Source organism: Falco naumanni, chromosome 3, assembly GCF_017639655.2.
Source record: "Falco naumanni isolate bFalNau1 chromosome 3, bFalNau1.pat, whole genome shotgun sequence".
Lineage (NCBI taxonomy): Eukaryota > Metazoa > Chordata > Aves > Falconiformes > Falconidae > Falco > Falco naumanni.
Window position 1 is genome coordinate 28582386 of NC_054056.1, and position 15369 is coordinate 28597754.

The 15369-nt window shown below is 39.6% G+C and overlaps 1 protein-coding gene across 4 annotated transcripts in view; it reads left to right on the top strand.

The window, feature by feature from the left end:
* Positions 1–13985, top strand: part of LYRM4 (LYR motif containing 4) — a 99220-nt gene extending 85235 nt beyond the window's left edge. For 3 of the 4 annotated variants that reach the window (XR_005827065.1, XM_040588062.1, XM_040588064.1), the window contains one exon: positions 13628–13985. Coding sequence is in view for 2 of the 4 variants with exons in the window: in XM_040588062.1 (XP_040443996.1) it covers positions 13628–13690 (63 nt within the window). In the remaining 2 variants the exon portion in view is untranslated. The remainder of the gene's footprint in view (positions 1–13627) is intronic. The other variant, XM_040588063.1, reaches the window with a different exon arrangement.
* Positions 13986–15369: the final 1384 nt, after the last annotated feature.

Genomic DNA, 15369 nt, shown 5'->3' on the forward strand with positions numbered 1-15369 from the left:
GCAGATAGATGAGTCCAGACGGGGATCAGACAAATCAGTCAAGTCTGTTAAAATGGTGGCATGGTTGTAGCTACACGCCCCTGAAGTTGACAAAAAGTTGTGGTCACTGCAAGCAGAGGTGGCTATTCCAGCAGAAGGTTGTATGCATGTGTGTCACATCCATGCTCCCTTTCCCTGAGGAACTGCTCGTGGCTGGTGAGGAACACAGTGGAAAAGATGGATCATGGAATTGATGCAGTACCACAGTGCTTATCTTCCCTCTTACACCTTTCTTTTCTCTTTGAAATGCTTTGGGGCTTGTGACACTTGTCACCCACCTCTACAGATGCTGCCAGAAAGGAGGCATTCATTTTTAATATTTAAACATTTACAGTAACATTTGTAACTTCATAAAGGGATGGAAGAGCCGTTTTTCTTGTATTCTTCTGTGTCTTTAAAAGTTACAATATGAATACATACAACTGGACACTGAGAGTGCACTATTGAATTTAATTAAGAGCCCTTAAGGTAAGCAGATGCAATTAAACTATCCTGAAAGTTGTTTGGTACAATACAAGGATTTTTAGAAATTCCAGACAAAATGAATACCACAGCAAAACTAGACCTTTTCTTAAAGACTAAAATAATAAGGAGCAGTGATATTTAAGCTTTGTAGAATGCCTGAGACTGGAAGGGGCCTCCAGAGTTCTCTGGTCCAGCCGCTTGCTCAGAGCTGGTCAAGGTAAAGCAGGTTTACCTGTAAAGTAGCGTGCAGATAGACTACTGATTATTGCAATGCTAACCTCAGTTTAACTAAGTTTGTGTATAGAATACAATTCTTAAATTCCAGAATTTTTCCGTACATGCATTCTGCAAAATGGTTTCAAGTTTCTGTGGTTTTAGCAATACAGAGAACTGCTGTGTTGTGCAAGAAACTGTTGGATTGCTACAGTTGTCTCATCCCCAGCTGTGATGGCATATCAGCAGTTTAATTGAAAGAAAATGAGAGTATTCATAAAGTATTTCAGGGATAATACCTATTCTACTGTAGTTTCTGTGTGGCAGAAAATAGAACCATCTGCATTGCTTGTAAATCTTGTGTATGATTACTTTTTAGGAAATAATTTTCAACTAATCACATCCTTTCTGGTATCCCCTTGATGGCCATGGCTCATGGGACATTAGTCATCAAATAAGGATCATCTTTTTCAAAACTGGGATTGTAAAACTAGCATATGGATTTGGGAACCAGAGCAGAGAAGATTTGTTTCAGGGCTAGTATGACAGTGCAGCTACATCATGTGGTTTTGTTTATTCAGTTGTGCATGTGTAGCATTGAGCAGGAGCAAAATAAATATTGCATTGGATAAGCAGTAAATGGTTAAACACAGTACTTAGGCTTGCAAATTTTTGAAGTGGAATTTTCTGGAATGTCTTTAGAAGTGCCACAATGCCATCTACTGGCTCACTTTGTGGTCTTTCCCAAGAGGAGTTTTCCTTTGTACACAGGTTTATATATACGCAAGGTTTATACAGTATTTTTAAATAGCAAAGTAAACAAGCTGGCATATAATGTGCAAGATTTTTTGGATGCATATTTATGTTAAAGGACATAATACATTACATATATTAAAGAATCACTTCTAATTTCTTGCCAGTTCATCTTGCTCTCCTTTTGTTAAAAGTAACTCTGAGATGATTAGTACTGAAAGAGAACGGAGGAATCTCTGCTTTCCGTTCATGTTCCTCATAGCAGCTTTTCTGCAAATAGCTTCACTGTTTTCTTTCTATAGCAGTCAGTTTCCCTTTCTGTTACAATGGTTTTATACAGATAAATGGAAAGAAAATGAAGAAATATGTAAGCTGTCAAGCCATAAAACCTGGGAAGTATTGTATTAGAAATTATTTCTGACAGGATTCTTCACTGACAGATTCCTAGATTCAATATATTCTCCTTAATTGGCTCCTTCCTCGCCCCCCCGCCATGTGTGTTAAAACAGTCTTTTAAAGGTTCATCAACAACCTTCCAAGGACCAAAATTCCGTAGACTTTCTAACAACTGTTACGGACAGGCATGCGTTAGAAAATATTATGCTTGGTATCAGGCTGCTTGTTCCATAAATGAGCAGCAGGCAGTTATATGAAGTTTTGATTGTTCTTGTTTTTAATCAGTCTGCCTAATATTATCTATAGGAGTAACCCTCTGTCTTCCACTTGCTGCCAAAAGAAATGAATGGGCAAATACAAAAGTAATGTCCTGAAAAAACAGGAATTGTAGATAGAGTTAAACACTGTTACTTGCAGTTTCGCTGCCTGCTTTTTCTGGAAGCTATCTGGCAAGTTTCCTCATTAACTGGTTATTTTGTTTGTCTTCATAAAATATTCCCTTTAGTTTTCATTTGTTTTTCCCCTGCACATTCAGTTTTTCCTAGCAGAAATTTTTCATAATCCTGTCTTTCTTCAGTTTAGTTAGGAGAAAGAGAAACATTGGTAATGGTTTGTAACACTTTGGATTGTTTTTTAAATAGATTTGTAACTCACTCAAGTACAGCTCCAGAGTCATTCAAAACAAAACAGCTACAAAAAATGTCCAGCTGTTTCCTAAATGGCTTATAGTGAAGGTAAATACAAACATCTGTGCCCTTCCTGGCCTTTCACCCTGTATCTCACTGACATTCAGAAGGTCAAGCGGATCTTGCAAGCCCAGTTTTTATCTGGTAGGAGCTGTGTCTTGCTGACAGCTGTGGAGTATTTGCACATTCATGTCTGTGCTGGTGGAAGAGCCCAAGTGCTTTTGGCTGGCTCACATGGAAAGGAAGGTGTCCGTGTGTTAAAGTTAGTGCTTGTTTGTGGCAGTGGGTTATTACACTGCAGTTGGCATGCGGTACGCTGGGAGCAGTGAAGCTGAAATGATTGTACTTGGCACTCCTGTTGTTTTTTGTCATATAAATGATTTGTGTCAGAGGGGTTGCACTGGAGAGTGGGTCTCAGCAGCTTGGGCTTCCCAGTCCTTGCTAAACAAGCCACCCACAAGCCGTATGGTAGCTCTGCTGAGGGGAAAGCCCTCTGTGGTGCTCCCGTCGTTGTGCTGTTTGGTTTTGGCCAGGGTGTTCTGTTTGAGGAATGCTCTGCTCTGTCCTGTTCAGAGGAACAGAGGCTGCTCCCTGCCTATATTTGGAATAAGTGCTAACCTCGCACTCCTACTTATCTGTGCTGGGAAACACCAGGGCAAGCCTCTGTTTAGTGTGACGTTAAATAAGGGAGAATTGGCAAAACCGGAAGGGCAAACAGGATTATTTTATGCCATGTCTCCTGTTGCAATCTCAGTTTTTTCTTGTTTACTTCTGCGAACTGGCCTGTGCTATTGCAGAGAAGGAAGCACTAATTAAGCCAGTTGCTGAAAGTGTTTTGCCACCCACACTACTTAAAAGAACTATTTGTACAGAATTTGCTCTTCCCAGCTGTGCTAAACCCAGTAATTTATCTTTGGGGGTGAGGGGGAAAGAAATAAAAACTGCTGCTATAGTTTATTCCAGTTAAACAAGTTAATGTAAGTTATGTATACCCTATATCTGCACAAACACAAATATCTCCTGCTCAGAAGCTGGAGGGTTTGAAATAGTTATTTTCTCCCTTGTTCATTCTTCTTAGCATTTGTCAAAACTGCTGGGCTGGGAAGCACTGGGAAATTAACTTCCTTGTGTATGGAACTGGCTGAGCATGAGCTTGCCAACTGGAGAGCAGTTTAATGGCGGGACACTGGCCTGAGCTTGGGCAGGTTCAAGCACAAGGGCTTGGATTCAGCTCGGTGTGGTGCTGCAAGCGGCGTTTGCCTCGGTGCTGAGGGGCAGGGGCAGCGATTCCTGCCCAGGGGGAGAGGCTGTAGGAAGACAGAAGTCCACCCGCCGTCACCTGGAGTATCTTCAGGATGGACGGAGTCATTCACTGTGTTTGCAGTTACGGCTCCCTGGAGGCTGTGTAACAAAGTAGATCAAAATCACGTTTTCTGACCGGGGTGTTGGTTTGGAAGCCGAGCTGGACCAGAGAATTGATCTTAAGGTGTCCATGATACAGTGACAACTCACAGTCACAAACCTTGACTGAAATTCAACAAATCCATCCTCAGTCCTAAAACATCAACGTCCTTTCTTCTCACCTGCTCCCTACTCAGTTTTTTGAAGATGGTAGATAGCTTGAGCAATGCTTTTTTCCAGCTGAAATTCCAAATGCTGATGCCTTTGATTCCCAAGAGCTAAAGGGGCTACCTCTATTCCCCTGAGGGTGTGAGAACAAGGATTATGCTTTCACCATAGCTTTTAAAAAGGGGGGGTGGGGGTGGGAGAAAAAAGCTCTTTGAAGCTTGGGTCACTTTCAGGTGTGGGATTTGGAGGTACTAAACCAAGAATGATGGCTGAGCAAGACAGAAGAAATCCTTGGATATCCTCCATCAGAGAAAGTCAGATAAACAAGGAAATTATCTTTGTGATTCTGTAAGGAACAGATGACTGTAGTTTAGCAATCTGTTAGAATTTTGCCAAAAAAAGGAGATCTTGTTAATGTAGAAAAACAAAAACCTACTCCTTATGCACTTACAGATCAGCTAAACGCTGCAACAGGGACTTGACATGTAAGCATTTACACTGATGGTGTGCTCCTTTCTGGGAAGATACAGATTGAACCAAAACATCCCATACAAAATTTATCTTTGGAAATAAAGGTATGCTTTATTTCCAAAGATAAATTCAGTTGTTGCTGCTCTTTGAAATTTAATTTTGCAATTTGAATGTGCAACAGAGAAAAGCTCAGTCCGTAGTCTCATCTGAGGTGTGTGTAAGGTAACATCAGTGCAGAGAAAGAGACCTGCTAGAACCGTAAATTGTTCCTGCCATAAAATTAAGTTTAATCCTTGAGTTTAGCCTTCTTGAAGGACAGGGAAAAAAGGAGTTTCTGTGTGTCTTATGTCTTGGAAAAGTTTGTATGTTACAGGATTGATCTTTTATTTTTCCAAAACACTGAAAGGCTTGTTACTTTAAAACGATATTAAAGCACCTGGCAGTTTTACGAAATGCAGTGTACCTGGTGCCGTCCATTAACCAGCACTAGGAATCTTGGGTTTCCATGCTGCCAAACAAAATACATTTTCTAGAGCGATCTGAATTGCCTTGTGCCACTGCGCTGACAGCATTTTCTTCCTCAAAGAACCATCAACTTTGGCTGTTCTCACCACGCTGGGCTTGCACACTCCTGAACTGCTTTTGATTTTGGTGAGCCCTGACATCTTCTCTGGCATGTTTCTTGTACATAGACCCTCAGATGCGTTTTCCCAAAACTACAGCTAGCCAGTCTTGCTTTTCAGTCCTTGGGACTTCGGTGCCTGCTGTCTCAAGATGTCTTAGCTCTTGAAGTTTGGCGTTTCCCAATGCACATACTTCGATGCCTTGCGTTACTTCATGTATTGTTCACTTAAAAATAGGGTGAAGATAAAGCATGCAGGCTTTTCAAGGCTTTAGCCAATCATCATTTAGACAGGTAAATCTTAATTAAAAACACTGAAAGTCCATGTGCCATTCACTGTCTTTGGAACTTTCTCTAAGTTCCAGTGGTTTGGGATAAAATTAGAAATTTTGCAGAAGTTTGCTAGGACTAGGAGGGAAGGGTAAATGTAGAAGGTGATATGCTGTATGAAAAAAAGGGGAGGGGGCACTGGTGGGAAAGTAATTTTCTGAAAGACATTAACCTACGAACATGCCGTACACATACTTGTGTAACTGTTTTTGCAGCTCTTCCCAGCAGTCACATTCCCCGGTTTACATGAGAAGAAAGGCTAAAGTTGATTCTTTCAGTTTTGTTTTTGTTTTGTTGGGTTTTTTTTTTTGCATTCCTAGCATCTAACTTCAAATACAAGTGTTGTAAAAGGTGGTCTTTAAATTATGACTGTTGTTGAGCATAAAGTGGCAGCTCATTTTAGTTCTGCGGTAGTTCACAGTATGAAAGCCTATTAGTGCTACCAAATTACTTTATCACACTTCTCAGTAAGCATATTTATTATTTGTTTATACCTGTCTAAAGGACTAGATTTTCTTCAGTGTTACATTCCAAAAGTCTCTCACAGTAATCCAAGAGGACACTGAGGAGTGAAATATTTTCTAATGACAATTGAGTCTTTCTGTCTGTTGTGGAGCTACTGTATCTGTGATACACAAACATTACAGTATTTTCCTGGACATAATGCAGAATGTGTGTTTTGTGACAGTGGCTGTTGTATTATACTACTGACAAAAGTAAGGCAGGCACTCCCACTGGCTTTGATGAATTCTGCTTATGTAGTTGCTACAAAACATAGGGTCCTCTGTGAATGGTTTGGGCATTTACATACCAAATGTCTCAGCATTACTAGAGTACCTGTTATACCACACTCAGCACAATGTTATCCAGGTCTTTGTCTCTGTGTTTTCAAGTACTAATGTTTTGTATTATTTTCCTTGCCACACTCAGCATCTTAACTGAGTAGTTTTTTTCTTCTGCATGCTATGTTGAGAAGAGATCAGCCTGTATTAAGTTTCTCCTCTTTACCCACACGGGACTGACTCTTTAGCGGACCTGCTGCTTCTGTGTTTGGCTTTCCAAAGAGTTTGAGCTGGCCTGTGGAGATAGATGTTTTATATGTAAATGAGAGAGAAAAGGCAAGATGCTGAAATACATTAGCAGGTAACAAACAGAAAGAGGAGAAGTGGGAGCCTGGAGATGCCAGGGTGCTGAAAGCACATAAAGATCACACCGGGTCAGCGTGTTACCACTGCAGATCTGCTTCCTCTTTGGACGTCTTGTATCCAACCTTCACCTGCCGGTTCAAGCCCAAAGGTCGGTCACTGCTTGCTTTCCTGTGACCCACTGTCAGACATCTTTGTAAGGTTAGCTTTGCAGCAGCAGAGGGATGCTGCTTCCCCTTCGCAGCAGGCTGCTGCCTGTGCCATCTGCTGTTGGCCCTGCGTACTTCTAAAATGGCATTTTCCTTGTCACGCTCCTTTTTTCTGTAGGCCGAGAGGCTTGCAAGAAATGAGAGAAGTAAACCAGTGTGACTTCACTGAAGGACTGCATGGTCTTGTCCACTGGTCTTTGCAGTGTTTTTCTTTCTCTGTTGGGGACCCTTACTTGTTATTTTGAGCTGTATCAAGTGTGTAGCTATTTGGAGCAAAGGCCATGTCTGTCATGCCCATGTTGTCCTGTAAAGATAGTAGCATGTTAGTGTAATTTAAAAAAAAAAAGGAGGCTGTCTTAGCTGAAGAAATAGTCAGCATTCAAAAAGAAGAATCCCTTGCTATTGTAGATCTTCCTATACAAATACACATGAGTGTATATGCTTACAGTATTTTCTGTGTTAATCATTGCTGGATTAGATTTGATTCTCTGCTCTTTTCACTGAAGAGTATCTCTTCAGGGAGACCCACAGAATAAATTAATAAGAGCGTTAAATATGTCATCTTGCTTCTGATAGACTGAATAATGGTGTACGAAGATACAGTACATACGGTTCTAACAAAATTATATAGCTTACCGTTATTAAGAGAAATAACTTTCAGACAATTTCTCACCTGTTAGCTAGTTTGGTTTACTTCATGCCTTCCTACTTAGTGAAAGCTAAACAAATGGTAGCTATAAAATGATTTTTCCTGCCTTTTTGAAAGCTTCATGTAGCATGGCTGTAGAAGATGTTTTGCCACAAAGAAGAAAACAGCATTTGCAAAACAGAGGCAGAAGTAAAAAACACAGAAGAGTACTAACTTCTCAGCTCTGTGCTTTCCTTCCCTTCCTTTCCCACTCCTGTGTAGACAAATGGAATTGCTTAAAATAAGGGAAGTGTCTCCAAAATCATACATTTTTTTTCCATATTGATTCCAGCTCAGAAGAACTGGAGTAACCTATGTATTTAAGGAGCCAACTGCAGTTTTTCAGCATTCTTTCCTAAGTAAAAATAAATAAGGCTGCTGCTACAGCATTTAATACCAACACAAAGATGTGGCGAAGCGCTGAAGTTACTGATGAGTTTTTGGTTCCATTTGAAGTTTTTTTAAATCGCTACTTACAACATTGCTGTGTTTATTATTGCAATCTATGATCATTTCAACAATTGCTGTTCATACACGTTTAAAAAATATGAAACTGGCTTTAGTTAATATGAAAAATATTTATCATCAAGTATGCTGTGTATAGCATATCTGACTATGGGCATGGGGAAAAAAGATAACGCTTCTTAAAAAACAATAACCACTTCATTTACATTTGCAATAGAAGTGCAAATTGGTTGGCATCATCCAACAGGAAAGTAGTAGGTAAACAACTTACAACACTGTTGCCAGCTCTTAAAAGTAATCGTTATTCCTGTACATTTCTGTTCTTGTCAGCATTCACTTAATATGTATTTATAGTAATAGTGCAAAAAGTTAGGAATGGGCAACTTCATATGGTGATAGAGTTCAAGCTCAGCAGCAGCATACATGATATGACTGCCGTGTCGTCAGGCATTTCTCTTCCTAGTTAAGATTCAGCAGTGTGCCTGTGAGAGAAACCTGTCAACTTTTCAGGTGCAACAGGACCAACCAATCTGATTTTTAAAAAAAAAAATATATATATATGTGTGTGTGTGCGTGTGTCTGTATGTATGGTATAGATATATTAATAAACAGGACTTTTTCCTACTTCTCCACAATAAAGAACCATGAAAATTAATACATTTATATGTGATCCCTGGCTGTAATAAGGTAGCGGTTTCTTCCCTGCAAGCTAATTTGCAACAAGAGAGAGATGTCTGTGTTCATATAAAGACTGGATTTTTAATACATTTTATATACATTTATATGTGTATGTGTATATATATAACAACCTATATATTTTTTTTACAAATGTAAGTGTGTTTAATATGTAAAACCACCTGTAGTACCTCAAATTTAGATATCGTTTGCATTTCTTTAAGAAAAACAAGAAACATTTTTTACTTCTCTGATGACCCTCTCGGGAAATGAATTTTTAAATCATTGAGAGCTAAAGGAATTGCTGCCTTACTATGTTTTCATATTCCTGCACTGTGGTGGCACTTTTACGTGTTTAAGCCTTCCCTTTGCCAAGGAGGTGATTCTACATAGAGTTAGTGTTGCACCATCTCCTGTTAGGCTGCTCCTGCTTTTGTCTGCCATCAAAAAATAAATAAACACTGGCATGAAAAACTGGGGTTGGTTTGCCTTTGAGGGCAGAAAATTGTTCCCTAGAGATTACTTCGGAAACTTTGAGGGGAGACTTATTAAATAAACTGACACTGTTGATTTTGTTGTGTTACAAACAGGGTGAGACATCGAAGGGAGAGAAAAGGGAAACTCCTCTGTACGACTCTTATATTGACTTAGCTTAGAAAGCGATGGTAAAAGTATCGTTTTGAGGGTCTGTGGTCATACTGCATTGATTTACGTAAGAACATACCCTGATTGCCATTAGGAAGACGGTGTTTCTACGTGCTGAGGAACTCAGGATATGTCACCAGCTGTGCAATGTGCTAAGACTCTTTCAAGGGCTGAGACCAGCTGATGTCCTCTGTGTCCATCCTGCAAAGAAATGTTACAAGCCAGATTGCTTGTCATCTTGACTTTGTATTTGTTTACTGAAGCAGTGGACATCCTTCTTCAGGTCCACCCGTGTGGGCGTGCGCTTTTGGCTGTACGTAGCCCTTTCCTTTTGGACAGCCTCTTTCCCCAGGTCGGCCACCTAGCTACTTACCTGAGTAGTTTTAGGGCATTCACACTGAAACTTTGTCAGCGAGACCTCACACAAGCAGGTAGCTAATACTTCAGAGATTGTCGGGTTTGGGAGGAAGATAACCTTGAGCAGTTCAGTGACGGTGAGAAAAAGTGTCTTCATCGAGGCTCAGCAGGATTTGTTAGAGCTCACAGGTTATTCACCATGGAATTACGGTTTTGTAAAGTAAATGGGAAAAAGAGGTGCCTGGCCACCTTTGTACTGCAGAGTCAACACAACTAAGGAGGGGGAAATGTGGTGGTTTAAAGAGGACAGACATTTTGAATATATAGAGCTGTCAAGGAAAGATGCCGTCATAGTTTTCGGAGCAGAACATGCACTCAAAAATGAGTGAGGTAAATTAGAATTTTTAAAACACAGTCACCTTGTTTTCAGCCCTGCAGCAACTAGGAGCAGTCTCTTCTGCTTCAACCCCGAGCTGCAAAGTAAAATCTTCATATGGGTAAAAACCACAAGACATACCACATACCTTCAAAAGCTGACGAAGATCTTCTAGTAGTGTTTTGCAGGCAGTGGCAGTTGGCCTGCAGGATCTACTGCACTGGCTGTGTCAGGTAGGAAGGCAGCCCCTAGGACTTGGGGGCTACTTCCAGATCACCACTGTCCCATTGCAGTTGTAGCTATCACGTGGCTTGGCACAGAAGCTGCACATAACGTGGTCACCAGGCGCAGGTGTCCCGAGAGTCAGGCACTGGCCAGCCATAGACCATTTGAGAGGATGGAGCTCAGAGCACATCTCTGATATTGTTATCTGGGGAAAACCTCTCATACTTGCTTTTTTCCCCAGTCGTGGTAAAAGATTCCATGAAGTGGCTTCTCTTTGTGATTGCTGCTGCCAGCTGCAAGGCAGGAAAAGTGCTGTTCCCATGTGAACACACAAACACCTCATAAGCAGAGAATGGCTCAGTTGCAGGATGGACCACTGCTTACTGTTCAGTAATTTCTTTTTCCCCATTTGTTGTCTCACTTATATCTGCTGATAAATCCCATTCTGAAACCCCAGTCTTTTTCCTGGATTCAGATGGCAGGCAAGATTAAGTTTTTCAAGTTCACAAGAAAAAGCTGACTGTACAGAGCTGTACTAAATCTTTGAACAAGGACAAACTGTCAGGTTTTGAGGGTTGGACTTGTCAGACTTATTTTTAAATTTGCAAGCAGAATTTAAACACCATCTAATTCAGTAACATCCGAAGAGCAGCCTTTATATTTCTATCTGTTGTCTTCTCCTGATGACAGAGGGGTTCTTTATTGCTCATTTTGCCCTGCAGAGTTTAATTGCAATGTGTTACCTTACAGAGGTAAATAGAATTGTGGGTAACAAAGTTGCTGAGCAAATGGTAGAGCCTGTTTCCACAAAAGCTTCCTGTGATTAATGAAAATACCCTGACATTGACCTATGCACTGGCTTCCAGCCACCTACCAGTCGAGTAAATGGCATACAGTGTGCGAGCTACAAATACACGTGATGAAAAAAGAACACAATAGATAGCCACTTAAGTCTTTTAATTTGGGAGCATCCACAGCCATGCTTGCTGCTTAAGTGCTTTCTTTAGACTTAGTATGGGTGAGGACACCATAAGAATGCTGTTTTGATTCAGGGGGTTAATGAGCATCAGCATGTAAATACTGGTGCGGTCCTGCTGAGGCAGTGGATGTTTATAGATGTGAATTTTTCAGCAGCTATAAACGGAAAGTCTGTTTGTTTTGTCTAAAGTGCATGGGAAAGGCTTGATCGTAATGTTACAAATTCAAGGCTAATGGTTTGAAAAAAAAAAAAAATTAAATCCTGAAGTTTCAAAGTTCAGTTTAAAATGTCACGGCAGGGCTTCTGGAAGGGAGGCAGGCAGTGGAGCAGGCAAGCTGCAGCAGCCCAGCAAAGGCAGCCAGCACACTGTGCTCGATGAAATGCACGTAAGCCCATGGTTTGCTAAGGAAGCAGCTCGACACACACATCTATGATTTTACTGCGTTCGAGTCAAGAGGTACAGCAGTAGATAATATCCCATGTTGGCAAAGGGACAGCAAACAACAGCTCGTACCTTTCTCCTACAAAGCCATCTGCCCTGGCTGAATATGATTGACTGAGAAGTCACGTACTCAGCCTCATCTATCTCCCCAGTTGGTGGAGAAAAAAAAATGCAATTCAGGTTTCAGCATTTTTGTAATCCCTCTGAGCCTCCCATTAAATTTGCTCTACTGTGTGGGAAAGGATTAAATATTCTTTGGGCTCCAAAACACAGTATACAAAAATTAAGTACTACAGCATGGTTTGTGGTAAGGCAGCAACTAAAGTGTATAGCCTGCCACATAACCCAGAGCAGCGAGTTCTCTTTGATAAGTAACACTTGTTGACAGCTTAAAATTTCAGTTGGTAACACGTGCCGCACTTGTGTACAGCCTTTTTTAAAAATATTCTGTATGCAACATACTTAATACATGATTTTAAAAATAATGAAGAAGTTCATATGCTGTTACTAACTTAGTTCAGAGTCCCCAAAGAGGGGAGTAATTGCTGGCGAGGAGAACTTCTGTCTGTTTAAGAATGGCTCATAAATACTCCCCTGTAAGAAATAGTTCTAAATTAAAAAACATTCAAAAAAAAACCAACCCATGTTTCAGACAAGGCTGTTCATGAGGATCAAATAGTTAATTTCCTAAAAGGTAGTATTATTTACATTTTGTGTGAGTTTGGGCATAGATGAGAAATTTTTATTTAAGAGCCACCAGGATATTTTCCCCTCAAAAATGGTAAATGAAAACTGCTGAAAATTTTCTTTCTTTAATTTTTTGCTATTTTGAGAGCCTGACTTGCTGTCACGCTTAGTGTGCAGTATTAAATTCTACTAAATATATTGTACTTAGTGTAATTAAGCATCTAGCCTTTTTTGTCCTAATTCCATAATTAAATATATGAACTTTTTGTGTGTGTGAAAAGGACACAGAGCTACTGTGTACCCAGGCCTTGGGGAGAAAGTAGGGATGTGAAAGGACATTACAGATACTAAAAATTAGACTCCAAAATTCATCCATTTAAAATAAATGTCTTCTCCTGCTTACGTTACCCTACTTGCATCAAACTTCTTCCTTCCACATCTCAAGTGTTAAGCAAAGAGCTGTGTGTGACTGGCGCCAACTGTGCATCTGACTACAATTTACCAATGTTACGGTGCAGACTGGAAAGTACTGAAGAACAAGAGGAATCAAAGCTTCAGTGTTGCATTTTTGTCATTTTTCTTTTCCTTATTGCACTAGAAAGCACAAATATATGAGGTGTGAATGCCTTCTCGTGAACAAGAGGTCCGTTCTAGTGTGTGTGTGAAATGTTACTGCTGAACTAACTGTGTAACGGGTTTCACCGTTTCTAAGGCAAATTGGATTAGGGTTCCAGAGGAACTGGAAAACGGTGCAATACCATGCAATTGACATCTAGGCTTTCCACGCAAAAAGAATTAACAAAAAATATCTGCTGACGGTATCCGTCTTTTTATTTGTCATATTCATCTTTTCATTTTTCTAAGCATCCAGCATGTGTTCTTTTCCTCTGTAGTAACTTCTAATGTTAACTTTTAATATGAGCCTTTGAACAGTATTCCTCAATGTTGTTATTTCAAGATTTTATATATGTAGTTATTTTATGTATTGGTTATTTTTCTTAAGGTATAGGCTGATAACAGTATTATTTACCAAAAAAATATGCTTATAGAAAGAAAAATATCACTATGAAAAAGCTTTAATATATGGGTACTCTGTTCTTCAGCTTTTTTTTAATCTTCTCTTGTGAAGTTGAAATAATAACCTGTTTACTTTCAGGTTTCAGCTTTCTGATATTTTGGTTTTATTTCAGGTTACTATTGGCCAACTCTATTCCGCACAGAAACTGGTTATTGAGAGTCCAGGAAACACATAGCTATGAGAAGACCCTGATCCTGAAGCAACACTGGACCATTCTCAGCATCCTACAGTGCCACATACAGATGCATAAACTCACTGCACACGTCTGAGCTTTTCTGTTCAGCAGAAGAAATGCCTTGAGAGACTGTTTTTGGCAACCAAAGTACTGTTTTCTAATGGCTCATCTGTTCTGAAATATATTGCTGTGATTTATAGTAGCATGTAAGGTAGTTTTGAAACCTGTTGGCTTGTATGTCCCATGTGATGGAATAGTTCCTCCTCTACTTTGACAATAAAACTTCATTAAACTACCTGTAACCAGATTCATTTTTCTGCTGCTGACCTTTTCTCTCACTGAGCACGAAAGATGTGTTAGATTAAAAACCCTTTGCCTAATTGTTAAGACTTAAGTTCTTATTGATCCTGTTTTATTTAAGTATGGACAGCATCTGAAATTAAATGACTAAATATATCGTTCATTTTAAATATTAAAACCACAGATGAAGAGAGTTTTCATCTCCTGGACCAAGTATCACACGCTGCATTGTGTGGTTTCTTTGAAAAGCATCCCTTGACATTTCAGGAGGTTCTTCCTTTAGTTTCCGAGAGTTAATAACCAGTCTTATCCTACTTTTAACAATTAACTGATCAGAATAGCAGAAGGTAAGACTTGCATCACTGAGGTTTGGGAGCTTTAAAATATATTTTCACCACCGAGTCCTTTTCTAAATTTGTTGAGGTGCAGCTGTTAGCAGAAAGCAGCACATCACTTTATGCAAGTTTTCCCTTTTTCACAAAGCTCCCGAATTTTGCAGGAGAAAAAGAACCTAACTACAACAGTAACTCAAGTGCTTTAAGTCATGAATAGGCACCAAGCTTTGCCTAGCAAAAAATTATCAGATTCTGTTCAAGTCATTGCTGTGCTTGAATTTGTTTTCTGTTTGAAATTGGCAGAAAAAATTAAGCAGTGCAAAGCATTTTTAATGGCATGCAGACAAAAGCTTCTCCCCCCACCCCCCTTGGGGGTTTTCAGAAGAGAAACAGAAACTCAAAACTAGTTCCATGACACTGTAGCCTTTAAAAATCTCCCGTTACTTTTCTCGCTTCCCAAAAGTCATCTTTGTTTAGCATTTCTATTGTTTCTCATTGTTCGTGCTGTGTGATAACATTATTAAAGCAGAGGATAGAGAAAATGTCTAATTTAGAACTAACTCCCACTCCTCACTACCATTTAAAGTGTATTTTATGGGTTTGTACAGTTAGACTGAAATGTATAGTAATGCATTCCATTAACAATATATTATACAGAGCAAGATACCGTGACTGAGACTACAAATGTAGCTTCCATTCTCACTTTCAAATAAATGGCAAATATAGTAATAATTCTCCTCTTATTAGGTGTGTAAGTATTGCAATGTAAATTGTTTTTGGTGAACACTTTATTAAAATGGAATTTAATTATTCTGATAGGTAAAATATGTCAGGTTCTGTATTTTAAATCTGCACATTCACAACTGGATAATTAAGTGCACTTAATGGTAGAAGTGTAGGGGAAGAAAGGTTTGATTACTTCCAGTGAACTCAAAGAGATGTAATAACATCTTACATTTTTAGAGGAGACAGGCTTGGGAAGGGCTGCCAGTTTTATGCTCAGAGCCTGGTCCCTAAAACAGTACATGAAAAATCCTCATTTAA